At 40.7% G+C, this 17,211-nt stretch overlaps 1 protein-coding gene across 2 annotated transcripts in view; it reads left to right on the plus strand.

Annotated features, from left to right (window-relative positions):
* The first annotated feature begins 1,120 nt into the window (after positions 1–1,120).
* LOC104942483 (zinc finger protein aebp2-like) overlaps positions 1,121–17,211 on the plus strand; it is a 22,417-nt gene continuing 6,326 nt past the window's right edge. Inside the window, exons 1-6 of one of the 2 annotated variants that reach the window (XM_010767716.1) lie at positions 1,121–1,814; positions 3,069–3,279; positions 3,639–3,746; positions 4,515–4,701; positions 6,570–6,694; positions 12,856–12,923. In XM_010767716.1, the coding sequence (XP_010766018.1) occupies positions 1,189–1,814; positions 3,069–3,279; positions 3,639–3,746; positions 4,515–4,701; positions 6,570–6,694; positions 12,856–12,923 (1,325 nt within the window). In that variant the 5' untranslated portion in view covers positions 1,121–1,188. The remainder of the gene's footprint in view (positions 1,815–3,068; positions 3,280–3,638; positions 3,747–4,514; positions 4,702–6,569; positions 6,695–12,855; positions 12,924–17,211) is intronic. The other variant, XM_010767723.1, reaches the window with a different exon arrangement.

Here is a 17,211-nt window from a genome sequence, read left to right on the forward strand (position 1 = left end):
TGCAGTGGACAAGCTGAGAATAAAGCTACTATGAGAATGACTATCATATTACATTTAAAAATCCTGAGAACAGAGTCATGTAAAGTTAGTCTTTTTCAGCTTTGTCTTTTAACATAACTCTTGATTTGCTCACAACAGGAGTACATTAATGTAGAAATTATAACAAATGTATCCTATATTCAAGTTACAAGGTCTCTGTTATTACCAGAATGTTATGCTCTAATAGATTAAGAACTGAAATAATCAGCTTACTCACAAATAATTAATTGGTCATTTGTGGGGTACATTAAGAGGAGAAAGCGACATGATTCAGTCTACCTTGAGGTCCTTAGTATGAATGACAGCCATCTTAAATATAGAACTGTGGCTCCCTCTTGTGGTCAAAATTAGATATTGTCAAAGTTAGGTACTATAGTTTATTTCATTTCATTTCAAACCTTTATTTATCCAGGTTTATCCCATTGAGATCATTGATCTCTTTTTCAAGGGAGACCTGCTATCTATGGTTATACTGTATTTTACAGTAACTCTTGGAGACCTTATCTTTCCCAGTGCCCAAGTTGGATGAGTAAAGTTTGTTTGAAAAAAACAAACTTAAACATAACCTTTGTTCCTGAAATGAAGAGCATTAGTAGCCTTTAATTATTACCAGCAAATAAAGTCATCCGAGAAGGCTTTACTATAGCACAGCAGATGCTCCGAGTCCTCAGAGAAAATAAATTAGTCTTTATTGTAAGTAGATGTACTCTTGGGGTGGTTGACATAAAAATCAGTCGTATAAGCAATAATTGCAGCATAACAATTAAAGGCAAAGGTTAATATTTGGTTTGCAGGGACAAACGGTATTATTCATACAACATGTGTTTGTCTGAGGGTGATGTTTGGTGTCTGATTTGATACAAAACAAAATCAAATGTGCATTATTTCTAAATAATGCTCTCTTGGCCTTAATTGGTAAACGTTTGCTGTATTAAACATGGACTTCCATATTTAAAACCCCGCTGTGTGGTTTTGGAAACACATGGAAAGTTTAAATACCATCGCCAGCTTCACCTCCTCGTGACGCCTCTGACCAATCAGAGAGCAGACAGCGTGTTTGACCCCGCCCTTCTTCTGCAGAGGAGCGTTTCTGGGCGCCACGGGTGAATTTTAATACTGAAAGTGTCACACGGCACGTACGCCGCCGAAATGTCTGCTGCGGCCCCAGAAGAAACACCCGAGCTGAGTGTTGAGAGCGATGCACCGCCCGGGGAGACACAAGGCAACGGCGAGGAGACAGAAAATGGCCTTACCGAGCCGGATAAAGAGGATCCGCGCAGTAGCGTAGAACCGAAAATGGAAGGGGTGGAGGCGGAGGCCAGGGAAGAGAAGCCCGCTGCAGAGAGACAGGAGGCAGGCGAAGAGAAGCTCGCTGCAGAGAGACAGGAGGCCGAGGCCGAGACCGAGGCCGAGGCGGTGACAGCCTACAGTGTTGAGGTGAACCAGGGGGAGACAGCAGTAGAAGAACCGGAGCTAAAGCCAGAGGAAAAACCAGAGGAAAAACCAGAGGAAAATCCAGAGGAAAAGCCAGAGGTAAAGCCAGAGGTAAAGCAAAGCGCGGAGGATGGTAACAACATACCTGCTGCCAACGATAACGCAATAAAAGACGCAAAGGAGCAACCGGGACAGGTAAACTGCGAAAAGAGCAAAGCAGCTTGTGAAGACGGGGAGAAGCCCGGCGGCGGGGGCGGGGAGCTGGACGACAAGAGGCGGCCGAGTGTGGAGATCTCATCCTCGGATGGAGAACCGCTGAGCCGCATAGACTCGGAGGACAGGTTGGTGTGAGACACTTCGGGTTTTCTTGACCAGTGTTTGGTGTAATTGGGTTAGAGTAGCATGGATAGTTTTCCTTTATCCACGTTTTTAAATGAGGAAAAAAATGGCTTATTAGAGAATTTGTAGTTAATAGGTCAAACGATGAACACAATGTTGGCTACTCAACTATGATACGAGCGAAAACGGCAATTTAATCACACCCATCAATCATTTTCATAATTATTCGAGCATGGTATTAACTATGCATATAAGATAATATTTTTCGTTTCAAATATTCAATTTTCAGTTTATGCTGGTGGATTTGTGTGAACTGCATATTGGATTGGTTTAAAAATAGTTAAGGTCAAACACCCAAGGAAAAGTGACTGATGTATTGAAAAGTAACTCCACTGATTCCATTAGTAAAACTGCTGCCAAAACTGGGATCAGTAAGGCCTACTGTTTGGATTTGTGATGAGTAAATTATGAGCCCTTTTGTGGTGTTGAAACTCCAGTAAATGAGTAATTTCGTGGTAAACGCATGAAATCCAGCGATGTAATTGATTTGGCATAAGTGATGAAGCGGTGGCATGCATGGAAAATCTGATTCAGCTTGATGGCTTTCACGCATAGTGGCTATTTAATTTTGGCTTGCACCTGTTCTCCACTGCTGTGCAAAGCCTGATCTAAGCTATGAAGATGTTCTTGATGTCCTTAGCACCATGTTTAAAGGTCCCCTTTTATACTGTTTTTCATCAATTTATTATAGGTCTCAGATACATACAAAACATGTCTCTGAAGTGTTTGGCTCGAAATACCAAACAGATTGTTGGAGCATCCCATAAACCCCTCTGTTTCAGCCCTGTTTCAAAAGAGCTGATTCTCTGTCTTTTACTTTAGAGAGAGATTACTCGGAGAGATATTTGGTTAAAAAGAACACTGGTGCTCTAGGAGGAGATTCAGGTGATAAGGTGTGTGTGTGTGGGGGGGGTTACCTTGGTTGGTTATTGGCTAATGGTTACACAAGCCAAAAAATCGTTATGACATCATAAAGTGGCCAAAATCTGATCAGCTCACTTCAGACAGGTTTTTATATAAATGGATCAGGACAAAAAAGAGCAAATCTTTTTTCCTGAAACGTTCAGAATCTCTTTACACAGAGGGGACACATGCTTAGACATGAACAAGTGGATTTTGCATAATAGTGACCTTTAACACAAGTTGGACTCTATTCTTCCTTCTCCTTCCTCTCCACACTCTCTCCTCTCCTTCAGTATCAGCAGCACCCTGATGGAGATGGAGAGCACGGTGTCCAGTGGGCGCTCCACACCTGCCATGATGAACGGACAGAGCAGTGCCAGCTCCTCGGGGGTGAAGACAGTGGGGTACCCCTGCTGCTGGGACCTCTGTTCTCAGTGCTTCAACTCAAGTCCTGACCTGGCAGAACACATCAGGGCCATTCATGTCGACGGGCAGCGAGGAGGGGTCAGTATACTTTCAACTTTTGGACAGGCTTCGTGTTGATGTCCTTTATTGTGTCTGACAGGTAGCCAAAACAAGATTAGGTCCCTTTTTTTCAGCCTAACATTAACTGTTGAAATGCTTAAGACAGTTTAATGATTTGATTAAATTGGACTACATGCAACCATTGAGTTCATATGTCTGTAGGCATGGGAACTACTTCCTGTGGAAGAATTATTCCTTTTTAAGAACTGTTCCCGGTGTGCATTATGTATATAATTTAAGAAATATTTCAATCTCTTTCTGTGCAAGATACCTCCTTATGCTGTCTTGTCATCTTACAGTACCTCTGTATCTGTTGATTTGTATTTGTTGTCCCCCAGGTGTTTGTGTGTCTATGGAAGGGTTGTAAGGTGTACAACACACCATCCACCAGTCAGAGTTGGCTCCATAGACACATGTTGACTCACAGTGGGGATAAGCCTTTCAAGGTAAAGAAAAACAGTAAACCTTGCTATGATAATATGTTGTTATATTATATGAGTAAAATGTCTAATATCAACATCTATCTAAGCTATTATCTCTTGGAATAAAACCACATTGTACATTTTACATTTATATAATCTGTTCAATATTTAATATTCCATCTGTATTTATATTTATGTGTATATATATATATATATAATACCTTGTATATGTTCTACTTTCTTGTTTATTTCTTTGAATTTTTATTGTACAATGTCTTTTTATGCTGCTGCAACGCAAACATTTCCCAAATTGGGATCAATAAAGTACTTCTTATCTTATCTTATCTTAGTTGTATCACAAATACATTGTGGTGGCCAATCATTTAACCAGCGATCAGACCTGTCAGTCCATGTGGGGCCATGAGAGAGTAACAGCTCCAGCACAATGCACAGTCCCTTACTCATACCCGATATAGGTGCTGTCAATTTAAGCTGCTTTCAAATGTGGTTTGAAATATCAACCTTAAAAATTCCCTGTGATGAAAAACACACAATTTGAACATTAGAGGACTACTTTGGGGTTTTAGTTCACGTCAGGACGTCGCCAAAAAAGCTATTTGAGAGCCAGATTGATGGCATCTTTCAATAATACATCAAAGTACCTACAGTAGTACCAGCACTTGTTCTGCAACGCAATTGACTCAAATAAATGGTGTTATTCCTTTGTTTATAAAGTTGCCCTGTGAAGTGACAGATGTACCAATCATCCTCTGCCTCTGTGCTCTGCTGCAGTGTGTAGTCGGTGGCTGCAACGCCAGCTTTGCCTCCCAGGGGGGGCTAGCTCGTCACGTCCCGAGCCACTTCAGCCAGCAGAGCTCCTCCAAGATGTCCAGCCAGGCCAAACTCAAGGAGGAGTCCCCCTCCAAGGCTGGGCTCAACAAGAGGAAGAAACTCAAGAACAAACGCAGGTGCTCCCTACGTACGTACCTACCTAACACACACACACACTTACTGTTTTTTAAAAGTTTCTTACTTCCCTCTTTTCTTCATGGGAAAGGATTACAAGCTGAGTGCATTTTTGAGGCGCTGCCATGTTTGTTGTACATAATTGGCTTCTAACCTCCCACATCTCTTTTGTTGGAGAAGCTAGAGCTGGACACCAAGCAAGCGAACATACACTTGTAGCTGGACAGATCCCCCCAAGGGCAACTCTCCGCATTTCACAGAACAACTTTTAAATAGAATTGCACCGTTTCACTCTTTGTACGCGATGTGCTCAGGTAGAGAGTTATACTTACTCCCTGGTAACATGTTTTGCATCAGATGGCCTCTCTCTGCAGTATGCAAACCAAGGCATGTGTTATACTTCTACACTTACTGCACTAGTAATCTTAGTGCTAGATGATTTTAAAATACGAGTGACATGAAATCATCTACATTTGAATTTAAGACGAATAGCATTTTGCTGTGTTCATGAAAAGCAAAAACCATCTATTACCATAAATCCTAAACCTTATGTTAACAATTAAGAGACTGCACATTTTTTTAGCATATTTTAGAATATTAACACATTTGTTTATAGTTGGTGCAAACTGTTTCCCTGGGCATAACTTTTAGATTGAAAACCTCCTTGAACATTTAAGAACATAATCAGAGACTCAAAAGCTGCTTGAGGTTATCATCCATCCAAGTAAATGTCCTTGTTTTTCAATCCAGCTGAAACAGGGACCCTTTTAGACTCCTTAGTGTAGCATTCAAGGACACTCTTCACATCTCAGAGTTGATGGTTGAATGCCAAAAAGCATTTCATTCACATAAACCTGGTGAAGTTGTTTCACACTGCGGTGAATTGGCTGGAAACATGCTGGTAAACAGGGATGAGTCTGATGTTTGGAATACAAATGTATCCATCTAAAGGCAGTCCTTATATCAAGGGTTTGCCTAAACACTAGCCGTACATTTTCGAATCGAGTGTCAGTGAGATCCTGTGCAGAGACCCGGCCGGCTGTCATCAGTTTGTTTGGCTTAGGAAAGGTACAAACTGAGGGAAATGACCCAGAAGTATTTAAGTGGCAGCCTTAACAATAGCCGGTCTGAATAATATCTCTTTTAGCAGAGGATTCGCTGGACCATCCTTCACCAAAGAAAATATGAAAAAGCCATCCCGCAATTCCTTAATGTAGCAGTACGGCAATAAATGACATCTGCGCTTTAATTGTTTACAGATGGGAATCGTTACTTTAATCATACAGCATTGAGAAATAGAGTTGCTTTACATAAGCCTTCTGTAAGTGCAATCATATTCTTTCCACGACAGTTGTCTTTTTTACGACCTCCTCACACATTCTCCTTCACATCTTTCCCTGACTTCATGACGTTTTCCATCGTGGTTAAGATAACATGGATAGGAAAATACATGCGATGGGGTCATTTTTTAACTTGATGGGTCACTTTACAGAATCATAAAAGGATATACTGTTCAGAAAACAATAGAAGCAAAAGGCCTTACTAAATGATGATCCTATTTCTGCTAGCTTGGTTGTTTTTGCCCAAATAAAGTCAATGTATGAGACTGGCAAGAGTTTTCTGTTTTTAATGTTATACTTTTGGAATACATTTCTACAAAGTGCTTTGCATAGACCTCATTTTGACTTTAGTTGGTGCAAAGCAACAATGAAAAACCACAATGGAATAGCATTTTAAAGCAATTAGATGACTTTGACGTAGTTACGGGTTGTTATAGAAAGACTTGGAAAAGCCTTGGAATTCTTATGTATTGAACCACAGTTGGCGCCCTTTGTGTTTTTGTTGCCTGACTCAGCTCTCATCTGACCTCTCCTCCTCCAGCGAGGCCGCATGACTTCTTCGATGCCCAAACCATGGACGCTATCCGCCACAGGGCCATCTGTCTGAACCTCGCCACCCACATCGAGAGTGTGGGCAACGGCCACAGTGTGGTCTTCCACAGCACGGTGAGTCTGTGCAGCTTCATCACTTTCTGGTAGAGCTTTTTAATGTTCAAACGCAATGAGTAGGATATTCAGAGACAAGGGTTAAAGGAGGCATTGTCTTATCCTTTGGAGAAATGATCAGATGCATTCCTTTGTAGGTAAAAGGTGAAGTGTGCAACAGAAGTTCAATCAGTCCTAAGAAATGAACATTAAATTGAATGCTGATAGTCTTGTTTAGCTTTAATATGACATGCATTTAAACCGCTGAGATTTGTATGCCTCAAATCACCAAGGTCTTAATAATAATAATAATAATAATAGATTTATTTTGTTAGCGCTTTTACAGGTGCTCAAAGACGCTTTACAGATATAGTGAAAAGAAAATATCTTAACAGTTGATTTTTAATTGTACTTAAACTTTGAATTTTCTGCCTGGTTATTTACTTTGCACGGTCGTTTTCACATAAGTACACCTTTTTTGTTTTTTCAAAAAGTATTTTATTTAATGTCATTTTCTTTTTAGACAGCAGGGGGCGGGAGAGACTCACAATCTGAAAATCTCTTCCGTGCACTTGAAATGAACCTTGTGAATCGCCCAAAGGCTTAATGTTGTTTTTCTGTGAATCACACTTCACAGGAAACACAATTGCTTTGTTTTTGTGTAGGTTCTCTCTCCATTCTGAGCCCAGTGTGTGACACATTATTAATGAGCTACAAAAATGTGTTTGTACCTAAATAATATCATTTCAAGTGAAGCATTCAATCACTGAGAAGTAGATAATGATAATAATTGTTTGAGTAATAACATGTATGTAAAGTAAGGTTAAAGTAACAGCAGTATGGAAAATCCTTTTTTTTTTTTAAAGACTGCTTTTCTTGTGCCCTTCCACTAGAGAGCGCTGTGTCTCCTGTACAAGACCCCACATAGCACGAGGCTAAACAATGAAAGGGTCATCATCCTCGGTTTCTCAGCACATTTGTATTATTTGCTGTATGTATACTCTTATAGAAACGTACTCTTTAGTCATTTGCAGTGATTGTATGTACACTGGCTATCCTAGTACATAATGTGGTCTGTTTCTCGCTTTCTGCAGAGGAAATTAGGAATTTAGTATTTTTGTTTCCAGATGTCTGAACTCATAAATGATGTGCTTTGCCAATATAGCAAGGTCTTTTACAGGTATTATATATATTTATTATCATATTATTACATATATTAAAATATCACAATATGACTGATCTATTCAATAACACATAGTTTAACAAATCAAACGTGTAGAACAAGGATCTAAGAAACCTTCATACAGTAAAGGAATATATTGTAACATTCAATTGAACTGGTTGCAAGTGCAGTATAGTGATAATGATGATGTGTGTGTGTGTGTGTGTGTGTGTGTGTGTGTGTGTGTGTGTGTGTGTGTGTGTGTGTCCTGCGGGTTATACATGTCTCCAATGAATGCATGCATGCATGCACATTTTCATCATGCAAATAGATCGCCATGAAGCCATCTCGTGCATCTCTTTCCCTTTTTAAAAGATTTCCACTGTTAATAATTTAAGCATTTCTGAAATGTGCAGTGTTGAGCTTCTGTTTCTGTTCCCTTTCAACTGGATTCTGCTCTGCTCTGCTCCCTTTAAACCTCAACTGCTCACCAGCAGCCAAGAATTTTAAAAGAAAAGTAAAAAAAAAACTAAAAAAAGGGGAAGATAAAGCTTGGGAAGAGGTTAAGAGAGGTAAACCGCATATTTGGACACAGACTGAGAAGGAGGAAGAGCCAGCCAGGGGGAGGGAGAGAAACAAATGGCTAGAAACAGAGATTTGGAGAGAAGGGACGAGGAAAAGGGGGTTAAGTGGAGTTCAGGGTCATGGAATCGGAAGGAGATCTGGCCAGTTAGGCATACATTCTCCTCTCACTCGTCCCTGGAGGGTTGTGGTGCAGAAGGACTGCGGCGCTGCGTCAGACCCCGGGCCCCAGCGGACCCTCCCAGGCCCGGGGAGAGGGAGCGTAGCTGTGGGGGCTCTGTGGAGTTTAGCCAGTGGTCCTGCTGACACTCCAGAGTAGCTCAGTCATGTTTATGATGGGATATTTTTGTTACTGCGCCAATCTGCGTCATCCACAGCTTGACCCCCTGACACTAGACAGGCACCCAGTTTCAGCAGGCCCTCCCTCCCCCTGCTTTGGTCTGCACTGCCTTGTTTAGCGGCCACGTTAATATCCACAGTTCACTCCCTCCTGCTCTCTCCTACCTCCCTCTCATGCGTCTATAGAGGATTAAGTTCGGTCTCTTAAAGCACCAACTGCCCTCATCAAAACACTCGGCTCACACTTCATGCTGCTTAAACACAAGCACTTCTTCATCTTCAGCCTTTACACACATGGTCATGGCTTATTCAAGTGTAGCCTATGTTTGTGATTATTAACCCGGTGTTGTGAGGAGCCCGAGGGCGCAGGTTAACAGCTAGGCTTTTTTTTAAAAAAAGGGCAGTGAAACAGTTGCTGGTGAGTCTAAGCTGAGTAGGGCCGATAGGAGCACAGGCCCTGCTGTTGAGGCAGAGTTGTCTCTCCTCCCTTGTGTGTTTCTATGGTGGATCAGCACAGCCAAGCCTTGGTGGGAAGCTAGAAGATGGAGGCATATACATGAAAACAAAATGCAATGACAAAGTTAATTTACGAGGCGAGTTGTGCTCATGCTGGGAAGCAGTTTCTGCAACGTCTAAAGATTTATTTGGAAATGTCTGTAAACAAAGGATAACAATGTTTTGATTGGCAGATTAACAAACTGCAGTCAAGATATATTATTTGTATTGCTTTATCTGACAGTAGAAAGTGACAGATACGTTTTTTTTGTTAATGAAAATAAATAAATGAACAAAGTCCGTTACGTTCCCTGAAAATCCAGTGGATGTGGGGAGGTACAATACAATTTAAAATGATCAAGGAAGTCTGAAGTATAAGCAAAGGTTAGGACATTTATTAACAACTCAAATATATTTCACAACCAAAAACAGACCTCTTAACGAAAGCCAAAACTTAAAGGGAAATTGCCTAACTCAAATCAAAAGCTATCACACAAGCTCTGCTGCAGGATGATATATGAGAGAGAGAGAACTATTTTGCTGCTTCGCATGGTTTAATCAGCCCAAGAGTCTTGGGAAAGTACTGCAAACCTAGCGATTTGCACCATTTATGTAAGTGAATGCAAAATTATTCTTAATATGAATGGACTGAACATAATTATAATGCATAATGAACTATACAATTTGAAGTTAAAGTGGCTTTTTGGAATTCAAACATTGGGAAAGCTAATCAGAAACCAGATTTCCTGTATACATGGCAGAGAAATTGTAGTCCATGGGGAACACATTCAGGTTTTCTTAATCGCCCTAACTGATCAAAGGAAGACTTTAAATTGATGTTTAAGAAATCTGGTTACTGCAGAAAACTGACTGACCTGGTTGAATTGTTGTATGTGAACTCACTGATGGAGGACTTTGACTTTGCATCTAACCAATGACATCAAACTGCCCATTGCACCTGTCCAACAGGACGTCAATGTCGACTTCATTGACACTTACAGGGAAACAGATGGAGAACACACATTTTGCCTACAAAGTCAGACCTTATTGAACACATTTTATTTTTGTAGGGAAGGGTTTAGATTACACGTCAACAGTACTTTTGTTAAAGTGTGAGCTGCTCAAGTCATTGTTTTGTTTAATCACTGGTTCTGTTGGCACCGCTGCTGTGATGCCTACTTGTTCCCTTTTCCACTCTGAAGATGTTTACGCTTGAATACTGCATAAACAGACAAGAGGCAACAACAGTGTTGATGTGCCAACTTGGCTATCTAAAAAAACTTCTCACAGACAAATATTGATGCACAAATCCAACAACACAATTCATATCTGCTAACAGCCTTAAAGTGCACATATGCTATTTTAAGGCATATATTATGGGTGTCAGACATATATAAAAACATCTCTCTGATGTGTTTTGCTCAAAATACAAACCGATCTAGACATCCCTCATATCCCTCTATTCCAGCCCTGTTAGAGAAATTTGGATTTTGGGTCCTTAGGTTGAAAAAAGAAAAAGAGGAGGCGGAGCTAATGCCTGATCAGAATTCTACCGGAGATAAAGTTACATTCTGCTGCGATAAAACGCCATCCTGTTCTAAACCACATCAAGGATTATTTCTGAAACGGTATGGAGCTCAAATGCTTTTTCTCTTGCGGCTTTATCACAAGGCGAGTTCCTTTTTTTTTATGTCCTACTTTTTAAACACATGTGCTCACCAGTACAGGTTAGCTCTGAGTGTTAGCGAGGCTAGCTAATGTAAACAAAAACGAGATTACGTCCAAAACACGTCAGGCATTGTTTCTGATAGCAACTGTCTGTGGGTCGTCCACCATACGAAGTTGCGTAATATCGGCAGCAAATCTGTATCCGCTCGTTGTAGGCCTACCCTCGTTTTTTAAAGATTTTGGTAGGCCTACGGAGGAAAAGAGAAAGGGTTTTATTTGCTGACACTGCGTGAGTTCCCCGACACACCGGGGACACATATTTATGTATAAAATACATCAAAAAGTGCATTTTGCATGATAGGTCCCCTTTTAATATTTCTTCCAAAAAGTCCATCAAAATGTAGCTAAACTTGTTTATACCAGATTGCTTTATATCTGGATAGATCTGCACATGTATTCTTGCGCCTCCAGTAGGCTACACACAGCAACATGGCCAGAGGGTAGTTTCTAACAGTAGTGTAGAAAAAGTTCCTGGAAGAAACAAATAATATATATGTTTGTGCTTTGTGCTAGGCAGAAGACAATAACTTGGACCTTAAAATAACAAAGGCCAAAATGGTCTGACCATAAGGATACATAAAATGAATTAAGGATCCAAAATCCTCAAATGAATTCACATTTTTGCTCTTAAATCAGAGGGCAAGAGAAACTTTGAGAGATACGGAGGAGAGTGATTCTAGGTCTCTGCCTGTGTCTCTTGTCTCAGTGGAGTCTCTCCCTCCTGTCCTCAAACCAGTTTCCATCAAAGCCTCAGCCGGTCCCTCGAGTCACAGAAATAATTTCAGATATTCATGTGCGTAAGCGGAGTTCTTCACATGTGAGCTCATTCCCTTTTCCTAAAATAGACATTCCTAAGACAAAAAAAAAGCCAATTGACGCAAGAGGTTATATCTCTGGCTATTTTTGACACTCCTGGTTATTTTTCTAGCTCTACTTTCCCCTACTGACAATATTTGTGTGAATACCAGACCAGTTTTACTATAAACCAACACAGCATGATAGATGAAATGTTATGGGTGTTATGAGAGGGGCCAACTATTCAGGAAACATAGTATCTTTTCAACTGTATTTTCATAGCAAGAAAGGCTCTAAAGTGTGCATTTTTTCCAGATTAAATATTTAGAAGTTCAACCAGGTGGCAAAACACGGATAAAAGAAGCACATCTTGCCATGTTCCTGCAGAAAACATTCGAAAGAAGTGTCGCACTGCTGTCTAAAGTGTTGAAATGCTGGTGCTGACACAATCCACAACAACAGTGACTTGTTTATGGCGATAACTGCTTTGTGTGTAGCCCATGTCTATCTATTTGGCACTCGAGAATGTCAGCTCTGATAAGCCGTTCTCAGTTAAGTCCAGATACCGGGGAGATATCTAAGTTTAGTCTGGTTTTGAATTCCTTGCTCTTACAGCATGTTGCAGAGGAATTTGGGATAGATCCCATTGAAAATAGAAATCTCACTGAGCTCTTGCATACATAATTAAGAGTGCTAACATTTCTTATTAGGGTAATGATCAGCCAGTGTATCACTTGGTGAAATTTTGAAGCATGTAGCCTCATTATACATCGGAGAGATGGGGCCAGGACAGGGGCATGTCTTTGAAGCCTGTTCTCTACAGACAAGAGAGTGCTGCAATAGGAGCCAAATGCAACACATTTACACATTTGACGCTTGTAAAACCACTGTTAGCGGTCTAAAAATTAACCATAGTATCTAGGTTAATTATATACCTCTGTCTATTTGTGGTGGGGCTCAATTGGTGAAGGTCTTACTGGTTACTTGGCAAACTAACTGAGTAACTTACTACCTATCTAAGCACTTATTGTGTTTTTTTTATTACTCATCTTGTGTTTGTTTTTTTGTGTTCTCTGTGCAGGTACTAGCCAGAAGGAAAGAGGGATCTGGCAAGGTGAAGGTCCTCCTGCATTGGACACCTGAGGACATGTAAGTAAAACGTCCCCTGCATTAACCATAGATATCTATACAATTGACCTCAGCTAGCATTTCAAAAAAAAAATTCAGGTTAGTGTTCACAATCAAATGCTGATGTTTTTAATTAGTTTATCATTATTACTTTGAGGTGCCAAAAGACAAGAATTTGGAGAGTGTATTGAATATCCCTGTTGCTGTTGTTGTGGGTTGTAGCTTTATCCATGTAGGGGAACTGCTTAAGGTACATTTGAAGTACTGCTTAGTATATAGAGGTCATGGGTTTGTATGCAGGCCAGCTATAAACAGTTTGAGAGATTTGTAGATAACCTTTAAAATGTCACGGATCTACAAGCAGGCAACTCACCATCACATTTAGAAATCTCCTGCACATGCTTACCATGTAAAGCCTGTGCCTGTCACACAATCATTTCCTTCTTGAGCAGCACGGTCCCTGCGTGTGCACGTGAACATCAACAATGTACATGTATCTCTGTCTGATTTACGACTCTCCTTTCCATCCCGTTGTGAAAACAACATGGTGGCCTTCCTCCACAGCAGGGCTTGCTATAAATCCTCTCACCCTTCCTCTGTTGGCTGATCCAATATTTGTTGTGCTGAGTGAAAGGATTCTAGGTCCTGTTATAGTGCACATCACACCCCAGCTTGAGGCCCTAGGGCTTACCTCAGAGGAAGCTGAGGGCAATACTGATGATGATCCGCCAACATCTTCTCTCTGCGTTATGATATCCATGTTCATATTTTCAGAAGACTGTACCATTAAAGTCGGTCTCTGTCCTTCTCCGGTGTGGCACTGGTTCTTCACCATCTGCTTTGCTTCGTCTTACTCGCATGATCCACTGAAATGTCTTTATAAACGGTGGTGCAGCAACCAAAATTACTTGGAGGTTGAATTTGTTCTTTTTTTAGGCTCTCCAATCCATATTTTTCTTTAAATCCCAGTTTTAGTAATTAATGCCAATCCCAGTATTTGGCTGTAACGCCTGGACCTCTCACCAGGCTCTGCCAACTTGAGGTGGACATTGGCCGCACTTTCAGTCCCAAATCATTGAGACCATTTTGCAGAAGGGCACTGTGCTGATACAATTGGTCTGTCCCGTAGGAAAGAGAGCTTCACAGAACACGGTCTGCTATTCAGCTGAGCTCTTGTTAGAGGAAGCTCCCTCCAAACCTCCAACACTCCCATTAAAGAGTTTGACTGCACAGCCAGAGTATGATCAGAGAGGAAGAATGAAAGAGAAGAGGAACGGGGGGAAAGGAGGTTGGGAGATGAGAAAAAGTCAGTGGAAAGAGGTGAACAAAGAGAGAGGAGGAGGAGGAAAAGAGAACAAGGTCAAAAAGACAAAGAAGAGGTTTAAAAACAAAGAGAAAAAGACCTTTGGCCTAGTGGCACTGTAAGGAGACCCAGATGATGAATGGTGTAGAAGATTGCAGCTGACGGCCATCCATGAACATACTGTAGCTAAATCCTTGTTCTCTCAGCCTTCTGGCGCTTTCTCAACCCATCCTTCCTCCTCTTCTTTCCTTTTCCCCTCTCTGATCCACCTCTGCTATCTCCTCCTCGCCCTGTGTGTGGGAGTTTAATCTTGTGCATGGAGAAATAATGAAAGGGAAGGGGGAAGTAGAGAAAGATGAACTTTGGTGATCAGGAAAGACTTGGCTGATTAATTCCAAACAGAGAGACGTTGATGGAGATTGATACTGAGTTTAAAAGACAGATTTAGGCAGAATAAATGAGGGAAAGGATGGGGGAGACAGTGAATGGAGGAAGGTGAGAAATGGGAGTGGGAAGAAAATGGTTGTGGGGGAGAGAAATGTGCAGAAGAGACAGAATGAAAATAGAGAGTGAATTATGGGGAGATAATTAAACAAAAATGGAAAACAAGAGAGGGATACTTTTTGGCTTGGTCCATGCAGGATTAATCTGTGATGCTACGTCATACTTCTCCCTCGCGGCAGGCAAGTGCTCTGTTTAAAAAGCATATCCAATTCATAGTGAGTTTGTTAAGGAACTACACAATGATATGTTATTCTGAGAGGGCGGCACCAATCTCCCTACAGAGACAAAGGTGACCAGTAGATGAAGGTATGAATGTGTCCGTTGAAGCCTTTGTCTGAGATTTAGACGTTTTAATCTGACTTTTTTTTAAAAACCGTAGTCTTGTAAAAGCGATTTTTTTGTTTTGTTGTTATTTCTTTCCGTTAACTGTCAAGGGGGAAATAAGTATTTGTTGTAAGTTTTTGTGTTTCTCTTATTATCTTACGATACTGTTATGTTTGGCTGTGAATAAGAAAATATGAAGGACATTTATTTCTATATATTTAGTTGTTTTAGAAAGGGGCAGGTAATACAAGATTATTTTCTTCTCCCTGCTCCTTTTCGGTCGATGGTGTGTTTACAGAGACGTGTTTTGTAAACAATTGTTATACATTAAGTTGTGCATACCATGAACGGAACAAATACAAATGAAATGTTACCCTATACGTTTTTGCGGGCTAGATACATGATATCGCCCTTAAAGCTAAAGCTGGACATCACCAGCTCGACTGCAATCCTTATCGTTTGATGATCTACTTGGAAATAAAGAGACAGCATTGTTCTTGTTTTGAGGTCTGCAGCTATATTTTGAGTAACTTTCGTGGGGTTACAGGGATGTAATGTAATTGACTGAAACTGGATAGAGTCTGAATAAGATACTCCCCAGGTAGAAAGCCGGACCTGCTTACAATTTCAATTAAAGTACAGAGATAAACACGCTGGAAAAAAGACACCACCCTGTACACTTTGTAAATGCTTGGCCTTGCTATTTGTAAAGCCGGATGCACATGGCTTCAACATGTGGAATTGACAATTGAAGGGCTTGCAATCCCTGTTCACAGGAGTGATTTAGCGTAAACTGTTTTGGTTGGTGCGGAGTGTCAATTGAGCCAAGTTAATGTTTAGTTTTGGCGTAATGTAATGTCCTAGTATCTAACCTGGTGGTCATGTATTCAGTCAAGTGCTGTGACCCTCAACAGTGTGTGTGTGTGTGTGTGTGTGTGTGTGTTAGCTGTGTGTAATGATTAGCTGTGTGTGGGAAGTCATGTTTATTAATGCTGGAGCAAACCATTCACATTCTGACTGACACTCATTAACTCCATTTGGATTAATGAGTAACTGATTAACATGAACCATTCTGAACAAGAACCACCAGCGGCTCGCTAAGGAGGGGGTTGGTGGGCTGCGAGCGAAACCTAGAGCCATAATTGCTGTCTAATCTTTGATGGATGAATGAATGGATTCCCGTGCATACTGTTGAATGCTTCAGAATAACAAACAGTAGAAACACAGCCGGTGACAGTGAGCGCCTCGAGCCTCTGGGTGCACAACATGGGTTTATCTCTTCATCCTTTGTTAGCTAGTTTGTGATTTATTTTATTTTCATTGCTTTCATTTTTAGACTGTTACAAAAGTGCATTAAGTATATCGCACTCTGGTAGGGTTAATGAATAGCAACACATTGGATATATGGATCACTTTACAAAAGAATATCAAAAGATGCATGTGTGTGTTTTCTAAACAAATGAAAGGATTACTCTGTGGAAAATTGATTCTTAATCGGAACCATCCCACACTTCCATAGAGGTTTAACACTTTAATAATTTGGTAGTAAAAACTAATACACTTCTACTCGTGAAACATCAATTAAACCTCAGTTTGGCCTGAGTTGATGTCAAGCAAGAAAATAATCTTTTAACTTCTATTCATGCACAAAACTACCTGAGTATGTATTGGCAAGCTTCTTTATCCATTTATAATTCCAAATGTTGGATAAGTCGGAGGTTTAACATTCTGTGTGTGAGTATATTTTGATGTGTTACTCGGCGGTGAATGGCAATTCAAAATATGCATATTTCCAAGTCCTATAGAAATATTTTGAAATTGAAATAAATCCATATATAGTTATTTTGGAGTGCAATCAAAAGAGTGATGGTGCTGAAGTTTTGCAGCCCCACCCGCAAAACAAGGTTTTCCTTTTTGGTGCAAAGACCTTTGAAGTCTCTGGACTATCTTTCTGAGCTCTCTTCGGATGATGCAGTTTATAGGGACATTGAACTCCTGTAGTCATTCCTGCTGTTCCATATAAAGCCATTTATTAATATGTTAGCGATTTAATACACACTCTGCTGCTTTGTGATGAACCTAGTGCTCCTGTCACCACTGTGAGCTTCAAGGCCTGGAGCCAGTCATCAATCCAGACAGGAAGGCAGGGCTTCACTCTGGCAGGCACCCCCAGTCCCC

Source organism: Notothenia coriiceps, unplaced genomic scaffold (genome assembly GCF_000735185.1).
Source record: "Notothenia coriiceps isolate Sejong01 unplaced genomic scaffold, NC01 NC01_scaffold00000339, whole genome shotgun sequence".
Taxonomy (NCBI): domain Eukaryota; kingdom Metazoa; phylum Chordata; class Actinopteri; order Perciformes; family Nototheniidae; genus Notothenia; species Notothenia coriiceps.